This window comes from Leguminivora glycinivorella, chromosome 8 (genome assembly GCF_023078275.1).
Source record: "Leguminivora glycinivorella isolate SPB_JAAS2020 chromosome 8, LegGlyc_1.1, whole genome shotgun sequence".
NCBI lineage: Eukaryota > Metazoa > Arthropoda > Insecta > Lepidoptera > Tortricidae > Leguminivora > Leguminivora glycinivorella.
The window spans coordinates 21,691,779-21,711,966 of NC_062978.1; the positions used below are offsets into that span (position 1 = coordinate 21,691,779).

At 40.4% G+C, this 20,188-nt stretch overlaps 3 protein-coding genes across 4 annotated transcripts in view; 2 read left to right on the forward strand and 1 right to left on the reverse strand.

The window, feature by feature from the left end:
• Nucleotides 1–1,064: 1,064 nt before the first annotated feature.
• Nucleotides 1,065–2,335, forward strand: LOC125229233. Its single transcript, XM_048134030.1, has 2 exons — nt 1,065–1,668; nt 2,093–2,335. The coding sequence occupies exons 1-2, from the start codon at nt 1,087–1,089 to the stop codon at nt 2,105–2,107; spliced, it is 597 nt and encodes a 198-aa protein (XP_047989987.1). The 5' UTR covers nt 1,065–1,086; the 3' UTR covers nt 2,108–2,335.
• A 7,250-nt stretch (nt 2,336–9,585) lies between these two features.
• LOC125229232 (lipase 1-like) lies at nt 9,586–16,226 on the reverse strand. Its single transcript, XM_048134029.1, has 2 exons — nt 16,168–16,226; nt 9,586–10,779 (listed from the first exon to the last, which is right to left on the reverse strand). Exons 1-2 carry the CDS (start codon nt 16,213–16,215, stop codon nt 9,688–9,690), a joined length of 1,140 nt encoding a protein of 379 aa, XP_047989986.1. The 5' UTR covers nt 16,216–16,226; the 3' UTR covers nt 9,586–9,687.
• LOC125229230 (phospholipase D2) overlaps nt 15,747–20,188 on the forward strand; it is a 65,382-nt gene continuing 60,940 nt past the window's right edge. The window contains exon 1 of one of the 2 annotated variants that reach the window (XM_048134027.1): nt 15,747–15,935. Coding sequence is in view for 1 of the 2 variants with exons in the window: in XM_048134025.1 (XP_047989982.1) it covers nt 16,117–16,279 (163 nt within the window). In the remaining variant the exon portion in view is untranslated. Of the gene's footprint in view, nt 15,936–16,116; nt 16,280–20,188 lie in introns of those variants that run through there. The other variant, XM_048134025.1, reaches the window with a different exon arrangement.

Here is a 20,188-nt window from a genome sequence, read left to right on the forward strand (position 1 = left end):
GTCAACTTTCTCGACTTCTTCATTATCATTAATTACACGTATATTAATATCGCTTGAGTTATATGAAGAGAATTACATATATTTAGTTTTACTTATATTTATTTGTAGTTCATTCTCTTTCATCCAGGAGATAATGTCCATTAAAGAATTATTTATGTCGCGTTCAAAATCAATTTTGTCATTACATTTTATTACTAAAGTTGTATCGTCTGCAAACATTATACTTTTATTCGAAGTGGCTTTCGGCAAATCATTAATATAGAGAACGAATAACAAAGGTCCAAGAATACTACCTTGTGGAATACCTTTACTAACGGTTTTAAAAGATGACCTGTATGATTGCTTTAGTATTGTATGTAAAGAAACTAAGTTTTTTTTTTAATGGTCAGGCCGCGAACTTTCCAATCAGCCCTCGTAACATATAGGTGGGTAGAAATAGATTCCTTTGTCTCGATTAAATATCCTAGCGAACGGACGTGTCTTATTCCTGAACCTGCCACCCTTAGTCGATATCAACCCCTAGGCATACCTATTTCTCAGTGGCGACGAGTTATCGGACCTTTGGTGTGCGTGTGCTGTGCGCGTTGTGAAAAAAAAAAGACAACAATGTCAATCGGCAAGATAGGCGAGTTTAAGATCGCGTCGGACAATTGGCGGTTATATGTAGAACGGCTTGAACAGTATTTCTTGTGTAACAACATTAAAACTGAGTTGCAAGTGCCTACTTTAGTGACCGTGATTGGTGCCGAGTGTTATGAACTCTTAGTAAACTTGTGTACGCCAGATAAACCTACTTCAAAGACTTTCACCGAATTGACCACCATTTTAGAAAAACATTTAGTGCCCATTTAGATGGTACGAGAACTCGCATACGAGTTTTATTACATTGCGGTATTTGATGGCTGTGCAAAATTGTATGTACCCTCAACGGCCCGCAATGTAACTAAAATCGCATGCGAGTTCGCACGCCGTCTAAATCAGGCCTTACAACCTAAACCCAGTGTACTGGCAGAACGTTATAAATTTAGACATAGGAAGCAGGGAGATAGCGAATCGATGTCTAATTACGTGGCAGTTTTAAAAAGAATGTCTAAGACGTGTGACTTTGGAACGTGGCTAGAAGATAGTTTGAGGGATCAGTTTGTATGCGGAATTCACAGCGAGACCGTTCGGCAGAGGCTTTTTGCTGAGGATAAGCTAGACTTCGCAAAGGCTTTTAATCTGGCAGTTAGTATGGAAGCAGCCGAGAAGGACGCCGCGATGGTTGATGGGTCTCGAAAGCCTGCTAGCGACGGGACAAGCACGGTGGCGTCATGTCAAGCGATAGCGGCGAGTACGTCACGGCGTAGGAAGGACGGCGCGCGGGGACCATGGCAACCGCGGGGCGCAGAGCGAGGCGCCAGCGCAGGCCGGGGCGGCCGCGTCAGCGGTTGGCAGGCGGGGACGGCGGCGTCGGTGGGAAAACGGCGTGACGCACACTGTAACGCTTGCGGCGGGACACACGGCACGGAAACCTGTCGGTTCGCGCGTTATGTGTGCAAAGTATGCAACAAGCAGGGACACTTGCAGCGAGTGTGTCCGTTAATGGTGGATACTCACAGCATGGAGGTGAAGAACATGGTCCGGCAGGGTGAAACATATAGTGAGGACAGTGACATGAGTGACGAGGTAATTATTATATATGTTAATAACATTAGAGCCGCGGATTACAAACCTATTTTTATGAAAATAAATGTGCAGGGCATTGACCTTGAGATGGAATGTGATACAGGTAGTGCAATATCTTGCATCAGCAAAAAAGTGTACGAACAATTGTTTCCGCAGTTAATGCTATATGATAGTAATGTAAGATTACGTTATTATACAGGAGAGCTTGTGAAACCGGTGGGTGTAGTAAAGCCGCTTGTAAAATATAAAGATAGACATAAATATTTTGAGATGTTTGTAATTGAAAACGCCAAATCGGTTTTGATAGGTAGGCAATGGTTGGCGGAATTAAATGTGTCAATACCTACGCCATGCAAAGTTGCAAACCTTGCGATGTTAATAGTACAGAGATAAATGAAAATGAGTTTAACTTGGCGGATTTCAGTTCCAGATTTTGTGACGTGTTCGCGGATGGTTTGGGGCGGTTCACCGGCGGTCGCGTGAGCATCCACCTGCGGGAGGGCGCGCGGCCGGTGTTCCTGCGCGCGCGGCCGCTGGCGTACGCGCTGCGCGCGCCGGTGGAGCGCGCGCTGGACCAGCTGGTGCGCGACGGCGTGCTCACCCCCGTCGACCGCTCCGACTGGGCGACTCCCATCGTCCCGGTAGTGAAGAAGGACGGTAATGTTAGAATTTGTGCTGATTATAAATTGACGTTAAATAGAAGTCGACCGATATCCGTTACCTAGGGTAGAGGATTTGTTAGCACGCTTGTACGGGGGAAAGCGGTTTAGCAAAATCGACTTATCCCAGGCTTACGCACAATTTGAGCTGGACGATTCTCGAAAATATACTGTGATTAACACTCATAAGGGGTTATTCAGATATAACCGGCTAGTATATGGGCTGTCTTCGAGCCCAGGAATATTTCAGAGGCGTTTAGAGCAAATGTTTGCGGACTTGCCCCACGTAGGGGTATTCCTTGACGATGTGATTATCACGGGTAGTGATACGGAATCGCATATTGATAATTTAGTTAAAGTGTTTGAGCGGTTGCAAGCATACGGGTTGCGCGTCAAAAAAGAGAAATGTGCATTTTTCGCTAAATCGATTAATTATCTAGGGCACGTAATAAGTGAAGACGGCATACATACTTGCCCGGAAAAAGTTAAAGCCATCGAGGCCGCGCCGGCGCCGCGTAACGTATCGGAGTTAAGGGCGTTTATAGGCATGGTAATGTATTACGCGAAATTCGTCGGTAATGTTAGTAGTATAATGGCGCCATTATATAATTTATTAAAAAGCGGAGTTAGGTTCTTGTGGGATAAAGAGTGTCAGGCAGCTTTCGATGAAATCAAGAGGGCACTCGGATCGAGTCAAGTGCTAACACACTACTTAGAAGAATTGCCACTGGTGCTCACATGTGACGCGTCTGGAGTAGGGGTCGCTGCGGTGATATCGCATGTCACAGAGCACGGAGAGCGGCCCGTGGCCTACGCCTCGCGTACCCTTACAGCGGCGGAGCGCGCGTACGCGCAAATAGACCGGGAGGCGCTAGCTATCATATACGGAATTCGTAAGTTTCACCAATACCTGTACGGACGTAAATTCATATTACGAACTGATCACAAGCCCCTGACGTACATTTTTGGAGATAAAGTCGGAATTCCGGTAATGGCAGCTTCTCGCATTCAACGATGGGCGGTGCTCTTGTCGGGGTACGACTATCAAATTGAATATGTCGCATCGAAAAAGAATTGTGCGGACGCGCTCTCAAGATTGCCGCAGACGGGAGAGAGGGCATCGGGCGGTCATGAAGAAGTTACGTACATAAATTTCGTCGAGAGCTTCCTTCCGGTAACTAATAATGATGTACGGGTCGCGGCAGCGAAAGATAGAGTAGTGAGACTAGTGAGTAGGGTAATCGGGTACGCGCAATCGGGGTGGCCGTCAAGTTGTCCAGACAAGGAGCTGGAGCCGTACTTTTCAAGACGGCACGAGTTATATGTTGACCGTGGGTGTTTGATGTGGGGATATCGTATGACCATTCCTAATTCATTGCGTGAAAAAATACTGAAACAGTTGCATATCAGTCATATGGGTATCATTAAAATGAAATCACTGGCGCGAAGTTACGTGTGGTGGCCCAACATAGACGCGGATGTTGAGGCGTTAAGTAGGGGTTGCGAGACTTGTGCGTTGGAGGCCGTCGCACCACCACGGGCCACGCCGAGTCCATGGATCTACGCTACGCGGCCTTGGACCCGGATTCACGTAGATTTCCTACAATATAAAGGCAAGACTTACTTGATTCTTATCGACTCGAGCTCCAAATGGGTTGAGGCGTTTGAAATGTCACGCACAAACTCGTCCGCTGTAATTAAGGAACTAAGGGCGACATTCGCTCGCTTTGGTTTGCCGTCGGTCGTGGTTTCAGATCAAGGACCCCCCTTTACAAGTACAGAATTCAAACAATTCTTGACCCAGAATGGCATTGAACAAGCTTTTTCACCTGTGTACCATCCGGCGTCCAACGGGGCCGTGGAACAAGCCGTGAAGCTGTGTAAACGGGCCATAAAGAAAGCGTTTAGGGACGGGGTAGATGTAGACATAGCGTTACAAACTTACCTTCTAGCTTACAGGAATAGCGTACATAGTACCACAGGTGAAACTCCAGCAATGCTTTTACAAAAACGAAATTTACGATCAAGGTTAGACTTATTACGTAGCGAGAGCGGGTTGGAAGACCGGGTACGTGACGCGCAACGCCGCCAGGTCCAGGCCGCGAAGAGCGCCATCCCGGAGCGGAACTTGGCAACCGGTGATACTGTTTGGGCGCGAAATTATACCGGTGCCGATAAATGGATCAAGGGTACAGTAGTAGGCAAGGAAGGGTCACGTAGGTATACCCTAGACAACGGAGACGGGCGACTTCTAGTTAGACATGTAGATCAAATAAGGCGCAGATCAGCTCTATATCTACGTGTCCTTCGGAGCAGGAGGCCGACGGTGATGAGCAAGCTGATGGCCAATTAGAGACTCCCGAGGTGCATGCTGGTGGTTCGACGGACCTGGGTGAGGTGGGGGCCGAGACAGTAAGGGGAGAGGAAGTACCTGGTAAAACACCAGATGAAATCGTTACGGCTAATCCTTCCCCACGCCCTCAGCCACCAGCGCGATCGCCGGTGGCGCTTAGGCCATTGCCAAGTCGTAGGCATAGATTAGAAATAGATTAAGTATAATTACATTAAGATATTTTCTTTATTAGTTATATCATACTATGGTGTATAGGCACTCATAATTAAGTGGGGAGGTGTGATGTATGTGGGTACTAGCCAACAATATATGTATGTAACATATAGGTGGGTAGAAATAGATTCCTTTGTCTCGATTAAATATCCTAGCGAACGGACGTGTCTTATTCCTGAACCTGCCACCCTTAGTCGATATCAACCCCACGGCATACCTATTTCTCAGATTGGACGGCTAGCCAGTTGCCGAACGTATTGGAGTACGACACGATGAAGGACCCGCAGTGGAATCATATGGACATGGCTTTTGGCCAATACTGGAAACAACAACTTATGATTGGGATAAAAAAGTATTTGAATAAATACAATAAAATTACTTGGATTAATAGCCCAGTTTGACCACCGGTTCAACTATTAATTAAAAAGCGCATGAATCTAAAAGTATTGTTTTATTATTTTATTTACTTCATCCCATTTTGTCTTTACGGCAAAAGTGGCAAAACCCCGCCAAACCAACCAAACCATTGTCCATTATCGCCAGTCGAACTTGACATCAATTATTTTAATGAGAAAATTCCAACCAAGTGGCTCACCCATTATAAAACGTCTCAAATAGTGCTTTAGCCACATCCTCTATGCTGACGATGAAGGCTTGAATAGTTCTGACCGGTCCTGACTCCCGGGGGAAAGTTAAAGGGCGGGACAGAGGCGGGTGTTTCGTCTGTATACTCTGTATTTGAGAGATAAGAGAAATATACATACCTACCCAAGTGAGAAGTAAGAGTCCCAAAACATAAAGAGCCTGTATTAAGTCAACCATAATAATGTTTAAATTAATTTTAAAGATTAAAAAGGAAAAAATAAAGAAAAGTTACAGGAATTTACTAATATATTTTCGGATAGGTAGTATTTAATACGAAATGGCATTTCTAGATATAAATAAAATGCAACAAATGCATTTTTCTTTTTAGGCGTTTTCATTTCTGGATTTTTGGATGAACCAAACATTAATTCAGCAATTCCCGTCAACTTTGTACAAAAATTAAGGGAAAAGTTAAATTTGTTTTTATTAATTCCTATTTTGTTACCAAGATTTTGTTGATGAATTGAGATTTTATCAAGTTTTATTTCGTCATTAAGGCGAGATGATCTGTCAAACTAACCAAACCAAGGGGGTGAGGTGCGCGGCGTCCGGGCCGCCCCGCCCGCGCGGCTCTGTTCGCTTGTCGCACGCGGGAACTCAAATTCGCGCGGCAGCATGACACAGACGGATCGCAGTATAATGATCGCCGTATTTTAACTGGGCTTTCTTAGTTTTTTCATGAAATAGGAGGCAAATGAGCAGCTGTATCGCCTGATAGTAAACGATCACCGCCTTATATTTTTTTATTAGGTTTCATCATTTGTGTAAGTAATACGAATGATTTATAGTTACAGTATGTTTGGTCAGCGTTGTCGTTGCTTTTAAGGACGTCCCTAAGCTACAATCAATTTTATCGATTTTTTCGGATTCTCCAACTGCCATCGTCGAAACTTCTTAGTAATCGCACTTAGCTACAGATCGACAGGGTGAAATGAAAAGGACCATTCAAACTTTGCATAGTGACTTTTGATGTCATTATGAACAACTTTTATTAAGGGTCCAATGCTGAAACCACGAAAAAAAAATTAGATGTTCCATAGAAATGAGCTGTATCATAACAGTCGAAATGTATACAATAGATTTTTTTGCGTTTTCATCATTAGTCCCATAATAAATAGGAGCATAATTTGAAAATTACGAGTTACAATTATTTACCTGCAAAGATAATACTGTGTGGAGAATTTTATGGAAATATACCTGGTCTACTTCTCCTAAACATCATAACCGTAGCTTTTACGGTTTTCCTGAATATATAAAAAAACCGAAAATGGGGACATAAAAATGGGGAGGCGGGAGGAGGGGAAAGATTAACATCTCGGCGTGTTTTCTACTTTATGTAGAAGTTTTTTCTTATAAACCTATTGTTAACGGAACACAGTAACCATCAGCTTCTTTGACCATAGACTTTATGTAAAAAGATATTATGTCATGTCACTGTTGTTTAAAAAGACACATAAAATTTGTCAGTCGTGAATAAATAACGCTTTTTCATTTTCATATTGAAAGCCTTTAAGCTGTATATAAGGTCCTAATTTATTAGATGCAGATATTTTTACAGCTGATAGTACTCGGTCTCTGGAGTATATTAAACCGTGAAACATTATAGCTTTTACGATGTTTTTTTGGAGAAAACGGAAAAACAAATTTGCTACGTAAAAACACCCTGTTTATGTGATTATTAAATGAAAACTCATTGAACAGATTCTAGTACCTCTTTTACGTACCACTTAACTGTAACTGGCCACTTCCATTGCATGTGCAGTTTTCCCGCCGAACCTTTACGACATTTACAGCAAACAATTGTTGACATGACAGACAGTGTTATTGTGACATGTGATAATGCACATGATGATTTTTTTTAGACGAAATTATAATTAATTTTTTTGTTAGGAAAATGAAATCAAAAAAGTTACATGAAAAGATTTCTTAATTTATATTTAAAGTTAATTATTTTAATGTAAAGTATCATATGTTAAAATATCTGCAACTAATAAATTAGGACCTTATATATGCCAAAGTTTCGAATTTTATTCTTGTTGTTTATGAACCTACAACTTCAAACATGATGAAGTCACTCAGCCAGTCACTGATGAAATCTGTGCTATTTATATTAAGATATGAATAAAATCTAAAGTATGAAAACTATGCAATTGAAACTTTTTCTATTTAATAAAGTTATATTGATATCATATCCTGACAATTATATTTATCTGTAAACCAGACCCAAAATTCGACGATTCAGAAGAACGACAAAATGCTTCAAGAAAACAGCTTTTCTCTTCGCTTGACTCGTGTTGGCGGGGGCACTACCGCCACTACCGTACCTCCAAATGGAATACATACAACCCAGCACAGGATAAATTATCAATACCATTCTATGCCTACCTTGAATTCTCAAGTAATATTCATATCAAGTATCAACTATTGTCAAAGGAGTCAGACAGCTTGTTGAAGGATTCATATAATCTTGCAAATTAGACAAATATGTTTAAATATCAAGTACCGTAATCATACCCACCAAATAAAAATATAAAAAAATTGTCCAGCTTTATCAATCTATGATTATGGACTTTCATAAAAATTTATTGAGAAGTTAAAATACTGAAATCTTTTAACTATTGTGGAAAAATGGCGATAGTTGTCAAACAAAATTTCTGTCAGGCTGGCCACATGTTTGGCATAGACACAGAAAAAATATAGACGGAGGGTAGCACGATCTAATTAACCTTATACCAAATTTTGAAAGACAGAAATACCTACCGTACCTGAACTTCAATCAGTACTGTACCTACCGCCGCCTTTTCTTTCGAACAATTCAATATTTTTATGAAAATTTTGCATAAGTTTGTTCACTAGCTGGACATCAGTCATATATTTTCTACGTGGAAAAGTTGTGCTGTAATGACGTCACAGACCCGTCATCTAGGGGTTTCTAAAATCTATGATGTTTAGATATCGTAAATGTCACTTGATAACATCATATGAAAATGAAATACTTACGTGCATATATAAATTATCATTTTCTTACCTTTTCACGGGCTTTGATTAGAATTTTCTTTATTTATTTGTTTTCTAGCACGCAATTATTTTTTCTGCCTCCTCAAAGCTTTGTTCCCCATTGTTTTGATGTCACGTGACCACGCGGAGAAAACTGACACAGGTCCATCCTCTGAAAGCGCCGCCGCGCGACTGAAGAGGCCATAAGTGCCATCGAAAATGTTTTCAATTTCAAAACAATTTTCAAAAAAATTTTTTTTTTGCAAAAACAGGATTAGTAACAGGTCTTAAAATTGGGTTCATAGTTGTTCCATCTTTCCTTTGCGGATTTGGTAGTATTTGGTAAATATTATATTATTTTAATGACGCTACCGGCATAAACTCATCAGATTCATCTAGATAATCTTATTACCTATATATTGATGTAAAAAACAAGTCAAAAAAGTTCTTATCATAGCCATGGGAACGATTTATTGTTAAGAGAAGAGGTAACTTTGGAGTAATTTTCTATCGAGCGAAGTTGTAACATTCATGTTGTTCAACTCCATAACATACTCACCAGATCCTGAAATTTAACATATATCGTTTTCAGATTTTCCCATTGCGTTTTCCTATGTTTCATCATCAACGGCTTCAAAAAACGAGTGCGCGCAGCGTCTACGGAAATATATCGCCTTAAGGTTCTCTAGTATTGATATTTTCTTAATTATAACAATTATCCTCTATATATCTTACGAAAGTCGAATTATATTACTAAATGTTGGTAACAAAATAGGATCAATTAAAATTTGCTGACGTGGCATTGTACAAAGTTGACGGGAATTGCTGAATTAATGAACGATCGAAAAAATTGATTCTTTAGTAATTAACGGTTAACTTTACGTTTGACAGATCTTAGCATAATTAATTATGTTCCAATCAAATTTACTTGAACCGCAAATTTCTGGAGAATCAATTTCCTCAACCATACTATAATTTTCTGTCACATGCTTAGAATATTTTTCTGGACACGAGCTATACTTATATGTACATATACGATACAGACTTAGAGCCTATAATACATCGAATAACCCAATAAAAAATAAATTCAATGTAATAAGTAAATATCCGTAAGTAAGTAAGTAAAATTGTATTAATTAAAACATGTTTATTTCAATAACTGTTCACATATCTATTTAAATAAGTTTTCATCGTAAGAAAAATTTGATCTTTCCAGTATTGGCTAAAAGCCATGTCAAAATGGTTCCACAGCGGATCCGCTACCGTGACGTACTCCAACACGTTCGGTAACTGCCTGGCTACCCAATCCATGTCTCTCGTGTCCACTAAGTGGTCAGACTTGCCGTGAAAGAGAACGACCGGCATCGTAGTCATTCCCAGGTCATATTCCGGAGGTTCAGCCACACCGTAAACTTCCAAATTTTCTTCAAAGCCATAATTAAATTTGACGAATCGGATTTCATTCATAGCCTGCCCGTATCTGGCCAGATTTTGGATGGATGTTCCGGCTGGGACGTGCTCGAACATTCTTCGAGTAGTTTTCGAGGTGATTGATCCAGGATGAGGAGAATCTACAGCGGACACTCCCAGATTACAAAATACTGCTAATAACTTCACTTTGCACAATGTCTCCAGGGTTCCTTGAATAGGCAAACCTCGGGACGCGACCTCCCAAACCCCAGACGCTTCCAAAGGAGATTGTAGTGAGTCTATAGCATTCACAAGCGACCTGTAAGGTACTGATTTGGTGTAATATTGTCGCGTAGCTGCCGCTAGACCAATGAAAAGACTAATCTTATCAGCATACTCTGGTTTCTCAGAGTTCATTATGAAGAAGCTGCCACCGCCTTGTGAATAGCCAATATAGATTAGTTTTTTGACGCTTGTCGCATCCAGCACATAGTCGATCATGGCGGGAACATCATACTGTCCCATTTCGTCCACTGAAAACTTCCAAAACTTTAAATCACGATCAGGATCCAAAGTGACGTGTCTGCGGGAATGAAAGTTGCCTCGCACGTTACCGAACCACACATCATAGCACTCTTGAGCTAAGAGGAATCCGGGCGCATCCAGCCCCGAATCTACGAAGCACTCGGCCGATAGGAGAAGGCCATGAACCAGCAGCAATGGAGTTTTCTTGGCGCAGTTCTTGCCGGGCGGTATCCTGTACATGGTGAGTATGTATCCATCGTCTGTTGTCACTTCGTGCTTCTCAGCTTTGTATTCATTTTCAGCGGCAATCTGGATAAAATCCTTGTTGTTTTTGGTGATATTCTGGAACGGCCTGAAAGTTAGGTTGGCCACCGCACTTATTATATTCAGGTCGGCCAGTGACCCTGATATAAATGACACCAACAGAAAACCGTGGAGCATGATCCACGTCGTTTACTCTAATGAGTCTAATGAAACCTTATCCGTTACCGTTTAAAATGGTATAAATGACTTCATGATATAATGTGTGTTTGTTCAAGTGACTGACAATTTATATTTACATAAGTATGCCTGAAACCCGAGGAATTAACTTATATGTTATACGTTTGTAAACTATAAATAAATGTTTACACTAAGATCCGTGTTCGCTATCGTGAAACTCGTGAGCAATTTAAATGCGAGCTAATAAGTAATAAGGAACAGTCAGAAGTCACAATATATAAATTGAATCCTTAACATACCAAGTAACGTACGCTCAGAATTCTATTTAAGAACGTAGCGTAGTGTTCAAATTGTAATGCTGGCAAGAAATATTTAAACATAAAGGAAAATCAGTGCAGTGCTGCTGTGAGGGAAGAAAAGTGTACTCTTCAGTTCTGAAATTGTAGATCGTGCTAAGAGGGAGCAAAACCACACATTTACAGAGAGAGCGTAAATTGAATCCTGAAAGAATTGAAGGATTCTATCATTGATCCCACAGCAATATTTTTAATAAAGTACTTAAAAGTAAGTATAAAATTATAAATTAGTTACATGAACATATTTAGATAATTATATAAGAAACTAAGTTTAAACTTAAAAGCTAGCTTGTATTTAAAATAGGCCCTTGAGCATTATACTAAGGATGCTGGCAACATTTCCTCGCTGTATCGCAATTAGGCCCACTTGCACCAACCACTTAACTCAGGGTTAGTGGGCTGTCATCTGTCGAATTTCATAAAAATGGTGGGTTAACCCTCCATTTTCGTTGGTACAAGTGGCCCTTACCACAGTATAGTAAAGAGTACTCTTACTCTCTCTCTTCGGTCACCCGTTATCTAACGCCGTGTCTTGCGTGGGCGACGATCGCGCGACCGTCGCCGTCGCGTCTCATACTTCCATATCAATAAGGTTTGATTTCGTATGCGTCGCATCGCCGTCGCGCTACCATCGCGCGACCGTCGCCCACGCAAGCCACGGCGTAATACCTGCCTCAACCAGACGCTCCGCGATTTCTGTGAAAAGCTTGTTTGCGCTGGAACCCCAATAACCCCATGGAAGTAGTAGGTATTTATTATTTGTCATGTCGAAACTTCAAAGTATCTTCAAACGGCCATATGTAGGTACTGTAAAGCTAGGAACATACTACGCGGACGTCCGCGACCACAAACCACTAAGAAGATACTCCGCGACCGATCAGTGTGCACGGTCTTCGGGACGTGGCTTCGGCTGACCAAAACATCCAGCGAGCAAGATTTCGATCGGACGTCCGTGCGCTCAAGGCCCCGTCCACGACCGACGACCGATAGTTTGCACGGTTAAGTGTATCATTGTCTAGATCCGCGTCCGCGGTCGCGCGACGGCGGACGTCCGCGTAATATGTTCCTAGCTTTACACGTCGTACGATTGGGGATTTGGTAACTCGTGTCGATTTAAAAACACTCCCTTTGGTCGCATAATTATATTTTTTCAATTTATCGCCACTCGTTGAAAATTTCCTGTTTTCTTTATCGGCGGTTCAACTCGATTTGCGTGTTATGTCCGGATGTTCTACACTAAACGTCATTATCAACAAAAAACCACGACATTTAAAATAATGTTAATCGGTGGCGCCCACACAGTACACAGTACACACTTTTAAATTGCCACCTTTATAAATAAAACAATCCTCAGTTTTGCGTATTATTTATTAGGTATTGGTTGTACCTACTAATATGTATTCTGTGTTATTGGTATAGGTTTATGGCTCCCCACAGACAGTCTTAAAAATTCATAATCTTAAAAAAAACTTGTATGCAATCTGACAGTTCAGATCTGTCAGTGTCTTGTCAGTGTCAGTTTGAACTGTCAGATTGCATACAAGTTTTTTTTAAGATTATGAATTTTTAAGACTGTCTGTGGGGAGCCATTATTGGTAACATTTGTAAAATATTAAGATATGTACGCAATATACGAACTTTGTGTTACGAAATATTATACGTTTCTGAACGGCATGTTTTATCCGTTTCTGAACGCTGCCACTACGTCACATTGGTCAGTGTCAGTTGTCAGTTTGTCAGTTCTGACAGTGGTCAGGTGGTACAGAGGTCGACAACAATTTTATAAGCTTACAAGGTTTTATTAAAATGTATTTTGTCTTAATGTATTTTCGAGAAACTTTTTTGTTTTCCGATAAATTCAACACGTCGCTGCGCACATGAATAGGAACCATTCGGTATAATGTTTTATTGCTAAATTTGATAAAACATTTCTTTTTTTTTTCGTTTTCATACGTAATTATTGACTAAGAATGAGTAAACCTTAAGAATAATATAACAGCTAGCGTCACAATAAATACTGTTAGGAAGTAATAAAGGTTGTGTTACACTTATTGAACCATTCAATATATATTTTGAATAACACAATAACAGTTAGAATTGGACACTAGTTTCTTGGAGAAACTAATTGTAATTGACCTAAAGAGCCTTCCCTTAAAGTTAACGGAAATCAATGAAAACAGGTTGTATATTTAAGTATTTAGTATTGCATTTTTATCATAAGCTACGGGTTTCGTCTATTAATCTATTTGACATAACTTTTGTAACTATAACTATATCATCTACGTGAATTTACGTATATTGACAGTACTGATACTACTGATAAATGTTATATTTGCTACAGTACCCGCCGGTACCGATAAAGAATGAATTTTTCGTCTACGTAGAGTGTTGTCTCTTTCTTGCTTATTACCGTTTACTGTAAGTGAATTTAGAAATATTTTACGCCCAAAAATATTAGGTAGGTATGTGAAACAGAATTATGTCAAAAGCTATGGATCTATATTATTTATGTTAATTCACTTTGTGGCACAGACTATTTGTTTGTCAGTTTTAGTTTTTCTCTCAATTACTCAATAGAGATGCATTGTTTTGTTTAACTTAATGGGTTGGCAACGCACAAGTGACACTCCCTGAGTTGCAGGCGTCCATAGGTTTCTTCTTCCTCGTTCCCTCAATGCTGAGGATCGCGACCACAAGTAGCGTGTCTCCATTGAACGCGGTCATAAGCCATGTGGACTGCACGGTATAGGCTGCCGCCAGTCGACTTCTTCACACAATCAGACCATCTCTTACGAGCCCCACCCCAAGCGCGTTTACCATTCATTCGCCCCAAGATGATACACTTCTCCATATTATGCATTGGTGATCTCATGATGTGACCGAAAAATCTAAGGGTTCGCTCCTGGCATATTTTGGAGAGGCGTGTGGTGATATTAAGTTCTTCCAAAACAGAGATGTTAGTTCTTCTAGCTGTCCAAGGTATACGTAGCAGTCTTCGCCAGCACCACATCTCAAAAGCGTCAATCTTAGCCACGTCACAGCTTTTTAGGGTCCAAGTCTCGGCACCATACATAAATATCGAGAAGACAAGTGCTCGAACCAATCGCACTTTAGTTTGACGTCGGATTCCTCTGCTCTTCCAAATTTTATCGAGGTTAGCCATAGCACTCTTCGCCATACCGGCTCTACGGCGTATTTCGTCAGTGCTGCCACCGTTGCAGGTTATCAACGACCCAAGATACATAAACTCGCTAACTTTTTCGTACTGGCGAAGTGCGTCGGTAACTGGAAGTATATTTGCCCTGTCAACTACCATTATTTTAGTTTTGGAATGGTTTATCTTAAGTCCGAGCTTAGCGCTTTCATCTTCAATTCTGTTCAGAAGATCCGCCATCTCTACTTCACTCGACGCAACTACTGTCGTATCGTCTGCGTACCTCAGGTTACTGATCAATCGACCTCCAACTGAAACACCTCCTTCCCAGCCGTCAAGTGCCTTCCTCATGATCTGTTCGCCGTACAGGTTAAAAAGCTTGGGTGACAGAATGCAGCCTTGACGGACGCCCCGTTCTGTATGGAAATCATTTGATTTCTGATTCTCCAGCTTCACGAAGCATGAACCCTCAAGGTACAGATTCTGTATTAGGTAAGCAAGGTGTTCAGGTACACCCATCTCCACCAGCACATCAAACATGACCTTCCACTGAACACAGTCAAACGCTTTAGCGTAGTCAATGAAGCATAGGACCATCGGCTTCTTGTACTCACGACACTTTTCGATAAGAATACGGACGTTCAGAATTTGTTCGCGAGTACCCTTACCAGCCACAAAGCCCGCCTGTTCACTCGGTATCTGGCGATCCACGTAGGACGAGAGTCTAACGTTTATAATGCGTCCATAGGTTACGGTGACCGCTTTCTATCAGGCGGACCGTATGCTTGTTTGCCACTGACGTAGTATATATAAAAAAGAAACTGTATGTTAATCCTTCGTCTGACAATGACACTCTGCGGTCTGGTAATATCAATTATAATTTTATATAATTGTTAGAAAGTAAAAAATCCAATGAATGCCACCACGGCATGGGTTTATATGCTTGAAAGTATCCCTTCAATAAAACAATTCGCCTAAAAAATCTTAAGCTAGGAACACACTACGCGGACGTCCGTCGTAAATCGACCGCGGACGGGAATCTGGACAATGGAAATACACATAACCGTGCAAACTATCGGTCGACGGACGCGGACGTGGCCTTGAGCGCATGGACGTCCGATTGAAATCTGGCTCGCTGGATCTTTTGTTCCGTGCACACTGATAGGTCGCGGTCGCGGTCGTTTTACGACGGACGTCCGCGTAGTGTGTTCCGAGCTTTATTCTGCTGACTAGGATGTTTGGCACTTTAGAACTAGACGCGACATGAACAAACATAAAACGGTTTATTACCACTGGTGACAGTTGACGTCATCGGCTTTGAATTTGAACAGAGTTTTTTTTATTGAAATCGCCTTGAACTAACTAATGAGTAATGGTTCCCATGATTCGATAATTTCTTGTTTTTTATTCTTTTTAACTTAAAACAGTTGTAATCTCAATTTATCTCACTGAAACACTAGTTCAACATGGCCAAATAACCTTTGAGATTGGAATACTATTCTATCGAGTTATTAGTAAGTAATTTTCACTTTGTTTTGATTGAAAAAGCTTAGCCTTGTGCATTGAGGCGTGTCTTCCTCACCAAGGTAATTTTTTTGCTAAATCCGTCGCGGAACCAACCGATTTCCATGGCTATTGTCATTAAACTGAGATGCGATATGCGATATCACTTACAATTTATCTTATCAGGAGATTATGTACACAAGTGTGAAATTTGTACCGTGTAATGGACAACACATTACGTACCGCGCGAACGGGTGCCGTGCACACCTGCGAAAGTTTCCACAAATCCATAGCTGCCAGGAACATATGGCTTCCAAAGAGTTAACACTCAGCTTCCACAACCTAATCAAACGAGGTAGTGTTTTCTTTTTATTACATAAACACCCCAAATGCTGAAAAAAATGGCCAAATAGTGAAGTGAACACAGCTGTTCTAAGTTTCCAGTGTTTTTTTTTTTTTCAATTTCTGTGACTTGCTCACACTCACAGTAGTGTTACACTTTAAAAGATATTGCAATGAAATCAAATTTAATATTGTGTTTATTTTGATAATGTTAAAAGTGGAATGTTCTATGTGTGTGAAGTGGTTTAAGTGCTTTGCTGATATCAGGAATTTATTATCCATAACATGGTAGTTTTGTTATCAACTATGAGGTATGGTTGTCAGGTTTTTTTTGTATTGATCTAGAACTTAAAATGTCTGTACTAACCAAAGTGTCACAAGTGTAAACTATAGTATTTATACAGCTGTTGTAATACAGTCAAAGTTACATTCTCAAAACTGAAATGTGAATTTTTGCATTTGTGTATGAGCCCTTGCAAAGTGCAGCAAAGGCATTGCAGTAACATATAAATACCTTATCAGGCAAAATAACAGAACAACCATTTCATTAACATATTTATGCCCAACAACCCGCCAGTCGGGTGCATTTTGTCTTCATACTTACCGGAAAATGTGTTAAAACTATCCAGGTGGGCAAGCATGTTCGAGTTATAGCCTATATCGCGTGGTATAGCATTAGTATATGCATTATTTTTGCATGTTCAGTAACTTTGATACGCATGCCTGGTGCATATGACAGGCTACAATGCTAACAATGACATTTAAAATGTAATTAGAGACAAAATAAATGTTGATTTTATTATTTAACATTTAGTAGTAACTTATTTATATTTATTTATTTCCCATATAGGTATGCAAGATACACTTATGTCCGTAAATTTTTCCCTATAACTAAAACAACTGTTATTACTTACTAATAAGTAATAACTACTACACTTATTACTAGTACACTAATGCTTATACCTATTTATTCTAAAGTTACAATTTTGCAATTCACCCAAACAAGTTTGTCCTTCAAATAGTCTGACACATTATAGTAAGATCTTTCAGATAATCATGCTTTTACAAATGTTTTGAATGTATGGTCTGGTAAGTCTGTAATGCGACTAGGTATCTTATTGTAAAAATGTATCGGATACAAGTATGCTTTTGTCTTACCATCTAAACTTATTTTTTTTTTTTTATATAGCCTATATTGTTTCCCACTGCTGGGCAAACTTATTTATATGATAAAAAAATACTTAAATCCGTTCGTCTGAAATAATCCATGAGCCAGAACCCAGAAAAATAACATAATATATTCAATTATTTACAATTACAACCTAACAGGTAATATAATGACTTAATCTTCTCTTCTTCTTTTTTGTCGTATCCTCATGGCTGAGGGACGTGACAAATGTGGACACTTCACCAGTTGTCTCCACGCCACTCGATCCTGGGCCCGGTGCATGCTGGCCTGCAATGTGATCTTTGTCACAGACGTTATTGGGTCACTATCGAATGTACTTTATCGCTAAACAACCATTTCAATTAGATGACATAAAAGTTAAATATACCGTCAGCATAGAGTCCATTCAACTGCGACGACATAAAAGTATAATACACACTCAGCAAAGCGTCAATTTAGCTGAATGACTAAGAATTAGAATGGACAAGTAGTTAAACGTCTGGAAATATAAATGGTCCTTATGATTAGAATCCATCCATCCATACTATCCATCCATCCATCCATACTATCCATACTCCATACTAATATTATAAATGCGAAAGTAACTCTGTCTGTCTGTCTGTCTGTCTGTCTGTCTGTCTGTCTGTCTGTCTGTTACGCTTTCCCGCTTAAACCACGCAACCGATTTTGATGAAATTTGGAACAGACAATCTTTAGACCCTGAGACAGAACATAGGCTACTTTTTATTTCGAAAAAAAAGGGATGAAGGGGTTGAAAAAGAGGTTGAAAGTTTGTATGGGATTTCTTAATTTTAAATGATAAAACCATGAAACTTTATATTTTAGCACTTGATAAGAAATCATTAAACATATATTTAAAGTCACATACAGGTCGAACGCGATTAATTAACATTATTTTTACCTTTAAAATAAACATGGTGGGAAATAAACATTAACTAAAAGCGGGTAGATTATATTTATTTGTCTACCCCGAACATTTATATAAATGAATATCGGGTAGTTTTGTGTTGTTTACATCTCCGGTGACATTTTGCTGGGACGTCAGTCTTCCGCGACCACGGCCAGTGCAACCTGGCCGAAACGTTGGGAAAAAAGGTAGAAATAATGTTAATTAATCGCGTTCGACCTGTATGTGACTTTAAATATGTGTACAAAGCGCGAGAACTTAAAGTGTTATATCATTAAACATCTTGACAAGGGATAGGGATAGGGATAGGGATAGGGATAGCGATAGGGATAGCGATAGGGAAAGCGATAGTGATAGCGATAGGGATAGCGATAGGGATAGCGATAGGGATAGCGATAGCGATAGCGATAGCGATAACGATAGCGATAGCGATAGCGATAGCGATAGGGATAATATGATACGGATACGGATAATATGGGTATCGTTAGCGGGATACGGATAATCGGTCGGCGGTCTCTTACAATCAATGTGCTCTAAGACGATCGTTGTTTGCTTGCTTGAAGATTACGTTTGCGATAAGTATAAGCAAAATGTAAAAAATTGTAAGGGATAATAGAAAAAAGTACTTTTTACCCACCGATCATAGTGTCGAAATACGGGCTATGTGGGATGTTTATAAAGGTTTCCCCAGCGTATATAGAATTACCTACGCTGTGGTCGATGTGTAATATTTCTACAATCATTGCAAGCAAAAGTATTATGTGCAATCGAAATAATCGCAGATAAATATACCTACAGAGAAACCTACGGTCCCTACGGATCCAAATGAAAATCTTAATGAATACTTTTATTACGCGGGCGAAGCCGCGGGTAAAAGCTAGTACCCAATAAGCCGAAAGTGATATAAGTTGATTAACATGAACACAGAACGAGTTAGTAGCATAACGTCATGAAATGTCTGAAGTAAAATAATTAGTATACGTGTGAATTAGAATTTGTTTGTCATATTTAATTATGAGGACGTCACACAATCCAGACGTTTTGCTCCATGGGTATTTTGCGTTGCAAACGTTTTGCTACCGGACCATTTAGCGTTAATGTCAATTAAGTAATAAAGATATTCGAAGATAAAGAAGTTTTGCTGCTAGCTCATTTTAAATTGTAACATTATGAGTTCCAGACGTTTTGCTAAATAGGCATTTAGCATTCATGTCTAAGTGGTCACAACGACATAATACAATCCAGACGTTTCAGCTATATTGTCGTTTAGCGATAAGGTAAATTTGATACTGACCCACGTTATTCTGTCTGCGCAACGTGTGCCCATGCTTCCACTTCTTCGCTTCCTTGCCATGCATCCCATGATTGTGAGTTTCTCTCACCGACCGGTCTGGCCTAGCGGGTAGTGACCCTGCCTGCTAAGCCGCGGTCCCAGGTTCGAGAACAGATATTTGTTCCTGAGTCATGGATGTTTTCTATGTATATATGTATGTATTTTATCTATATAAGTATGTATATCGTCGCCTAAGTGACCGGCCACACCAGAGCGTCGCGTGTCTCGGGGCGCGCAACGGGCGTCCGCGCCACGCCGCTTCAGTGTAATTCAAAAAACGCCTCCTCAGTACATTTTGTATAGGAAAGACGTAAGACGCGCCCCAGGTGGCGTGGCGGCGGCGGGGCGCGCGCCGCGCCGCTTGGCGGCGCGCCTTACGTCCTTCCTATACAAAATGTACTGAGGAGACGCTTTTTGAATTACACTCAGGTGGCGTGGCGCGGACGCCCTTTGCGCGCCCCGAGACACGCGACGCATAAGTGGGAACGCTGCC

What these genes read in the sequence shown, in the direction of transcription:
- LOC125229233 (XM_048134030.1), top strand. Translation starts at nt 1,087, where the DNA reads ATGTCTAAGACGTGTGACTTTGGAACGTGGCTAGAAGATAGTTTGAGG.
- LOC125229232 (XM_048134029.1), bottom strand. Translation starts at nt 16,215, where the DNA reads ATGGATTTGTGGAAACTTTCGCAGGTGTGCACGGCACCCGTTCGCGCG. An exon ending in GCACGGCACCCGTTCGCGCG is followed by an intron (nt 10,780 to 16,167) that starts GTACGTAATGTG and finishes GATTTTATCCAG; the next exon opens with ATTGCCGCTGAAAATGAATA.